General features: G+C 50.4%; 1 protein-coding gene across 4 annotated transcripts in view; it reads right to left on the bottom strand.

Moving 5' to 3' along the window:
• Positions 1-2,071: 2,071 nt before the first annotated feature.
• NEO1 (neogenin 1) overlaps positions 2,072-8,316 on the bottom strand; it is a 171,225-nt gene continuing 164,980 nt past the window's right edge. For all 4 annotated transcript variants that reach the window (XM_030228246.2, XM_030228249.2, XM_030228250.2 and 1 more), the window contains exons 25-28: positions 7,054-7,212; positions 5,854-6,090; positions 5,230-5,366; positions 2,072-3,029 (exon numbers count right to left, since the gene is read on the bottom strand). In XM_030228246.2, the coding sequence (XP_030084106.1) occupies positions 2,946-3,029; positions 5,230-5,366; positions 5,854-6,090; positions 7,054-7,212 (617 nt within the window). In that variant the 3' untranslated portion in view covers positions 2,072-2,945. The remainder of the gene's footprint in view (positions 3,030-5,229; positions 5,367-5,853; positions 6,091-7,053; positions 7,213-8,316) is intronic.

Below are 8,316 nucleotides of genomic sequence, written 5' to 3'. Positions count from 1 at the left end.
CCTGGACTCAGGAAATGCTCTCCCGGTTCTCCCCAGCCCCAGCAGCTCTGACACGGCTGAGCTGCCCCTGGCCATCCCTCCGGGGGAATTGCAGGCTCCCTGTCCCTGGGAGGGGGACGGAAGGAGGGACAGGGCAGGGACAGGGCTGTGACCCCGGCAGTGGCCGCTGGCCCGGGGCTGATGCACATCAGCAGGGGGTGCACACGAGGAGATCAATGCCTGCTCTTCACAATCCAGCAGCAGAAAGTGCAATATCCCGTGGTTGTGGTGTTATTGTCCCATTGTTTCCCTGTTTATTGAGGCTGTTATTTGCACTTCCATGATTTGAACCCCTTCCTTCTCTGCTTGCTAATTAAAAGGTGATAGTTTTACTGTGGAGCTCTGAAATAGGGAAATGCTCCAAGGTCAGTGACTGCACAAAGCCTGAGGGAGGGAGAACAGTTCTGTTCCTTCACAACCCAGAGCAAAGGAAAAAAGGGCAAGTAAACCCCCAAACCTGGTCACTGAACCCATTGCAAAGAATTAAACAAACTCTCCAAGCAGGAGTTGATTGGATTAAAAAAAGTGTATTGGATGCCCAATACAAAATAATAAACATGAAGTTATTAAAAAAAGCCATAGAGGATACAGCAAATACTACAGAAAAGCAAAAAAATTGTACAGAAAGGTTGACATCTACAGCAGTCCTTGAAATTCTTCTACATGAGAATCATAAAACAATGTACAGGTTTGGTTTGTTCCTTTTCCCCACATGTCTGAGAGAAGCTGTCACTGCACAGCTGGACTATGACACTACAAGGATACACAATGTTCCAAAGTTAAAATCACAGGATATGTAAGAAAACGTAGCATTAAAATGTGAAAAAGTGCAATACAGATTGTACACTGAATTGAATAAATGTTTTTTCTTTTTTTTTTTTTTCAGTTTAACCTTAAAAAACCAACTTTGAACAGTTGTTTTATCATTAAAAATATTCCCCCTCCCCAAATTCAAGGACAATATTAACATTCATGGTGTTCTACATAAGGAATATTCACAAAGGCCCCCAGCTGGGAATACTGTGTGTGTAGGATGGCATTTCTTTGGGTATAGGTAAAAAATAGGCAAAGGAACAGATCCACACCCTCCTTTTCCAGGCCAGGGCGTGGATTTTATTCTTTAAATTCATGTCCTGTAGCTTATTTTGCCCTGAATTGTACTGATCAAAAGTCCAAACATGAATTATCCAGGTGGCCCAGGGTGCTACCATTGACTGAATTCCCTCCCCTCCCTCAATAATAAATAAATGCAGGAAATGACCCCACCCTCAATCCCAGGGACAGCACTGGGAGCTTCAGCTCCACTTCAGGGGATAAAGGGAAGCAAAGGAAGCCAAGTTCTTTTTGCCACTTGAGTGGAAATCTCCTGGCAGAGGCACAGAGGGGCCTGAGCTTCCCAAATCCCAGCCCCTGAACCATCAGGAAGTTTGGGATTCCTTTTATCCCAGAAGTGAAATTACACAGGAGCTCGTTGGCAGCTGGTTGGGGTTTCTCTCTCTCTTTTTATTTCTCATTTTACTGAACTCCAGCCCTTTTTTTAATGCAGAGAAGGACAGAGCCAGGCAAGCCCAGGAGGAGAGAAGGAAAATCCCTCTTCCCTCCCTGTTCCTTCTCTTCCCTTTCCAGACAGCTCTGTGAACAGCACCTGGGTCACCAACACTGGGTTGATTTTTACATGGTTTCCAAAGTGTAAAAAAATACATTTTTGCCTTGGTTTGTGTGTGAGGAATCTTTCAGAGCAGGATTCCTGTGGGGATGGCCTGGGACAGGACCTGCAGGACCCTGTGGCCACTCAGTGCTCTCCAGGCAGGATCTGGGCTGTTGGGAATGAGAAAATCCTCAAGTTCTCTGAGCCCAGCCCTGCAGCCTCTCTGAGCCCTCACTCTGCACTTCCAAGGCTCCTGATCCATCTTGAAACCAACAACAACAAAACAGCTGCCAAAAGAAGCTTCCTGTAGGGTCACCTGGGCAGGAGAAGCCCAATTCCCAGGAGGAATTCTCTGAATGTTCCTAAAGGAGCCTCTTCCTGGGCCCAGTGACCAGACACACAGCACAGCTGAAGATGTTTCCTTGTTCTTCAGTCTTCCCAGTCACTGGAAAAAGACAGGAAAACAACAGGAATGAACCCTCCCCCCCCCAGGATCCCCTCCCCTTCCCCAGCTACTTCTCCCCCCACTGAAAATATGAAACTGCACAAAAAGCGACAAACAAGGCTCCAATTACACCTCAACTCAAACAGACTGGGAATCTCACAGTGATGAGAGGAGAAAGTCAGGCTTTTAATAATTATAATATAAAAATAATAAAAAAAGCTTACAAAGAGCAGTGCAGCATCCCAAAAGGCCATGGATTAACTGCCAGAAGGGGACGTAATTATACGCAGAATAAAAAACAAAACTGAACAACCCACACTGGCAATGAATTTTCATACACAATAGAACAAGCAGTCAAACCTCAGCCTACGCTGTGGAAAACAACAGTTTCTCCCTTTTTTTTTTATTACAATATTTTTTTTCCTTTTTATAAAAAAAGATAAAATAAAAACAACAAATAAAATTGTACATAAATGCCAATGTCCAACACTGAAAAGGCAGGGCAATCACACCACTGAGACAAAACCTGACCAGAAAAAAACTAATGGCGAGTCCACTTGTCCTGCTGGATCCCAGCCTGGCGTGGCCCATCCTGCTGGGGGCTGCTGGAACCCCACGTGGCTCCCTGCAGGACAAGGGGTGACACTGGCGTCACCTGGGGCTGGTTCCTCTCCTCCTCCCTCCATTGCTCTCATGTGCTGTCCCTCTTTCTGGTTCGTTAATTTCTTGTTTTTCTCTTGTTTGTTGTAGTTTCCTTTCGGGTTTCCTCTGTCCAATGCTCGTGTGGCAAGGCTGAGTCCGCGGCGGGGGCGCTCAGGCCGTGGTGATGGCGTTCAGGTCCTTCATGAGTCCTTCCAGGTGCGCCATCTCTTTGGTCAGCTCGTCCGGCTCGTAGCTCTGCAGGGGGAGAGGGGCACTCACACAGGGCTGGGGCTCAGCAAAGGGCACTCCTGGGGCAGCCCTGACCCCCAGGGGGTTTATCCACATCAATGGGGGTTTGGGCACAGGCTGCACTCAGTGGTCTGGGAGCTCTTCTCCCAGCTCGGGGATTCTGGGCAGGGCTGGAAAAGCTCAGCTCCTCTCTTTCCAAGTGCAGCCCTTGGGCAGTTGTGGTTCAGAGCTCCACTGGCCAAGCCCTGTTTTCCTGTCTCAATCCCTGCCTTTGAACCAAAGCAGGAAATTGAGAAGGATCTTCCCAGCTTAGGGAAAGGTCCTGTGCACCTTTTATATGGTGCATTTTGGAAAGAAATTAATGAACAGGTAAACAGACAGAAAATAGACAAATTGTGAAGAACTGCTTGACTGTGGAGGTGTCCTCAGTTTCCCCTCCCCACTGAGGGTCCTGGGGCTGCTTGCTGCTCCTGCACTTGGCAGAGTCAGCAGAAATTGCACAAGTGGTACCAGGGAAAGGCAGCACAGAGTCATGTACAGAAACCTGCTCTTGCTGTAAATTAAACTTCCATTTTCCTGAAAATAGAAAAGTAGTTGCACTGATCACAACACAGACCAAAACCCTCTGATTGTCAAATCCAGGTCTTAGGACCAGAACTACTAAATTCCTGGATCAATCCATGGATTACAAAGGAGCAATGACTTGAAGCTCCATGTGAAGTATCTTGACAGTACCACCAGACATCAGCTTCTAAATCACCACAAGACCATCCCTGTCACTGCATTTGGTCAACCTGGGCTAAATGATCATCTCATTTTAATAGATAAATGGATGAGTCAAGTGTCAGGAAAAAAGGTCAAAGGAATATTCCACCAAGGCTGTTTTGGGATCAGGACAGCTGCTAAACCCACACATTTTTGGGCTCAGCTGTCTCATTTCTGTCACCACTGTGGACAGACCATGGCCTGGCTCATCTCCAAACCCCTCCTGACCAAGTCCTTCCCAGTTCTGAGCAGTTTCCAGCCCTGACCTGTTCTCACACACAAACCTCCTCCACTTGTACAGCAAAGTCATCCCAGTGCTCTGCCCAACACATCATCTGCCAACTCCTGACTGGGATAAGAGCAGCAGCTGGGAGTAAACTCCTTCCTTCAACTCCTTCTACACATTTTCCTAAAACCCAGAATTAATTCAAATCACTACCCAACCCTGAACCTCACAGTTCAACTTGCATTTACATTTTAAGACTCATAGCTGAACCAGTAATTTAATTTAATCTGGGTTTTGTGCTGACTCTACCTTGCACTAATACATTGATGGGAAAAAAGTATTAATGGCTCTATTTAAATATTACAAATTAGTTGAGGAGTATGAGTTTGGTACTGACCAAACAAAATTAATAAAGCAGGAGTTACCAAAGCACAAAAGGGCACCAAGATCAAGTTTCCTCACCAGCACATAGAGAAATAAAATCAGGAGGGTAAAAAAACACGTGACAAAAAGACAGTGAGGAAAAAAAAAGAAATATAAATTCCAAATGAGCATTTCCTGCAGCAGTTAATATTTCTGTATTAAAAGGTGACACAATGGCCAGAGGAGCAGCTCCCTGGTTTGCAATTTGAAAGGAAAACAGCTCTTCCAGTGCCTCACACCCAAAACATTCCTTAAAAGCTGCTTCCAAAGCTGCCCAACAAGGCTGCACCCTTCCCAACAGTCAGGAAACTTTCCTGTGATAATTTACAAATATATTTGGGATGCTGGCTTGGAACACACTGACATTAATGGCAAATGTTCCATTGCAATGGCACTGGGGATGCCCTGCAGAGCTGGGGATGGCACTGGGAGTGCTCTGCAGAGCTGGGGATGGCACTGGGAGAGCCCTGCAGAGCTAAAGGATGGCACTGGCACTGGGAATCCCTGCAGAGCTGGGAAATGACAATGGCACTGGGGATGCCCTGCAGAGCTCAGAGATGGTACTGGGGATGCCCTGCAGAGCTCAGGGATGGCACTGGGGATGCCCTGCAGAGCTGAGGAAGCTGCAGCTGCAGGACTCAGCAGGACCCTCCCCATCTCCCCCCCTTTTCTGTGCGGATTCCCGGGCAGACGAGCTGTGGCAGTGCCCAGCCCCTGTGCCCATGCAGGTGGCAGTGCAGGTGCCCACAGAGCCCCAGGGTGAGCCCTGCCAGCCTGGCAGGGGGTACCTACGCTCTCCGAGTCCTCCAGCATCCGCGTGGTCTCCTGCACCTCGGGGGCGCTGGGCACCACCACGGGCATGGGTGGCCGGGTCCTGCCCAGGGTGCCGATGGACGCCGTCTTCACCGCGTGCAGGGGGTGCCCGGGGGCTGCCAAGGGAAAGGGGCACAGGTCAGGCTGGGCACTGCCTCTGAGCCTGCCCAGGGAGCTCCTGCAAGGAGCACAGTAAGGACAGGGTTAGGTGGGATGTTGGGAAGGAGTTCCTGGATGGGAGGGAGAGTGGGCAGGCCCTGGCACAGGGTGCCCACAGCAGCTGGGGCTGCCCTTGGATCCCGGCTGTGCCCAAAGTCAGCCTGGACAGAGCTTGGAGCACCCTGGGACAATGGAAGGTGTCCCTGCCCATGGCAGGGGGTGGCACAGGATGGGCTTTAAAGCTCCCTTTGAACCCAGAGTAGTTTGGGATGGTTCCCTGAAGGAACAGGATTCTGTCAGAGAAAAGGAACGGTTCAGTTATGGAGTGTTGGATTGAATTATCTATGTACAGAAAGTGACACCACCAAAACTCAGCCCAGCCTCTGCCATATTTCCTCTGATGCCCAACCCTTTGTTCCCCAAATCCCCATTTCGTGGCCTCACCTTGCTGGGTCAGCAGGGGGGTGCTGGGCAGGGCAGGGTCGAAGGGGCCGCCGGCGTTGGGCACGGCGGGCACGGCGAAGCTCTTGAGGGGGTGCGAGGGGCGCACGTGGGCCGTGGGGGGGCCCTGGGGCTCCTCCTCGGCGGGCAGGAATGGCCCCTCGGCCTCTGCCAGCTCCGCGCTGGGCACGGCCGAGCCCGCCGGCATCGTGTCCGTGCTGGGCGTGTTCCGGACCGACTCTGCAAGGACACACAGCGACAGCAGGGGTCACTGCCGCTGCAGCGGGGACACGGGGACACGGCTCCTCCTGCCAGGGGCTGCTGTGACACCCCGGCCCCCTCCATCGGCTGGGTGGGAGCTAAAGGAGCTGAGAGCTGAGCGATTCCACCTCTCCCGCTTTGGCACTCAAAGAGCTCCGTGTTCCAGTCCTCAGACAAACAGCACAGAACACCAATCTGCAGCCTCCTTTTACCCCAGAGGATCAAAGTATTGGCATTTTTAACCAGGAACTCTTCACAGCACTGGGGTGGTCACAGAGGAGCCACACCTGAAATCCATTGACTGAGACTCATGGAATGGTTTGGGCTGGAATGGACCTTGCAGCCTCAGGAACTGTTTTTATAAGGAAACCACACTTGTGGCTGTGATACCTTCAAATGGTGACCTTAAAGTAGAGAAGCTCAGAGTTTGCTTCATCCCAATGTGTTACTCACGTGCACATTTAGCAACACCATTGCTTTGGGATTTTTCAGAGCACTGGAGACTTCAGTGCTCTCTAAAAATATTGCAGATGATTCTGATCAAGTCTGAAAGTGCTGCCTGGAAATCACCCCCACTCTCTGTGTGCCCCCATTCTCAGTAGCCAAGCCTGGATTTGCCATCCCTGCTGGTTTGAAATTGTTTTAATTGAGGGAAAAGTTACCCCATGAAGCAGCTCAGAGTTAATCTGATGTTTCAGACTCCAGAGCCAGAGGCTTTGGCAGGAGGAATCAATCCCTGATTGGAGCTGTGTATAAAACACGAATCCCCTTTTCCAAGGACACCACCACGGATGTCAAGGATCAGTATCTGACCTACCCAGAAAAGCCCAGCCCATCCTCACGGAACCCCCAGAGGAGGCTGACCCAGCTCCAGGCTGGGATTTCCAGGTGTTTCCCTGGCTGTTGCCCAGAGCAGCAGCTCCCTGAGGCTTGGTGTCTCACCTGTGGAGTCGGCCCTGTCCGAATGGGACATGGCAGAGCCCAGGGGCCATGGGCTGAGCTGGTGCTGCAGGAAGCTGCGGGTTGGAGAGGCGAGGCTGCCGGAGTGGAAATGGTGGTGAGGGGGGTCGAGGGAATGGATGGGATGAGCACTAATCACAGCTGTGGATGAACACAAGACAGAGAAACACTTAACACACACACACAGGACAGGCTGGGGACCCCTCCCTGCTCCCTCCTCCAGCAGGGAGCCAGGCCCTCGGCTGACTGACAGCCTAGAATCAATCCCTGGGTTATCACACCTCAAACGTGCTTAGGACAAAAAAATCACCCAATTACAGCTCCAAAAACTGTGCCACCAGCTCTTAGTGCACTGCTTGATTCCAAGGAAAAGTTCAGAAGAATAAGGAGAATTCAGATTTGTTACCCACACTGATATACTATCCACTATTATATGGTGGATACACTATGAAATGAGGTGTGTGAAACAATAAACAGCCCTTGGCTTCCCAACATCCTTCCAGAACTTCTGTGCTCCAGGAGGCAAAGAAGGAAGTCACTAGGTACACACCATGACTGCAAATTAGACTGGAATGGCACAGTGGGTTCCCATAATTCAGTACTTAGGAGGTGATTAATGACTCCATCTGAATGCTGCAGTGGGTGGAAGAAAGGCAGGGAAGGTTGTGCAGGCCCAGGCTGGACATGGAATGGTCCTGGTGGGGCTGAGAAAGGGCCTCACGTGCCAGGAAGGCACCTGCAGAGCCCACAGTGGATGTTCCACTCCCACAAAGCAGAGCCTGTGGCAGGAGGCCCCTGGAGCTCTCACAAACAGCATGGAGAGTCCAAGTCTCAAAGCCAAGCTCCAGCAGGGCCTGGGCCTGCTCTGTGCCCCCCCTGGCAAGGCAGGAGCTGGGGCAGAGCCTGGCATGAGCACCTGTCACACAGCCATGTGTGACACAGACCAGCTCCAAGGAATTTAGTGTCAAACTGCATCCTCTGCTCTGCTCCCTCCTCACACACAGAGAGCTGGGAGACAGCAAGGAGATCACTCTGCAACCACTGCTTCTCTTGGAAAAAGGTCACAGAACAAGAAAATTCACAAACTGAGCAATCACTTGAAAAAGGAGGTAGACATCAAGAACACCAAGTGCTCAGTTCAGTTTTTAATTAAAAAGAAAGTGGAAATGTAATGAACTACTCTGAAATAATTCCATAAAATGGAGGGTTGTGGCAGCAGCCACCTGGCTCCAGGAGCTCAGGGAA

Source organism: Serinus canaria, chromosome 10, assembly GCF_022539315.1.
Source record: "Serinus canaria isolate serCan28SL12 chromosome 10, serCan2020, whole genome shotgun sequence".
NCBI lineage: Eukaryota > Metazoa > Chordata > Aves > Passeriformes > Fringillidae > Serinus > Serinus canaria.
This window is presented reverse-complemented; position numbering and strand designations above follow the sequence as displayed.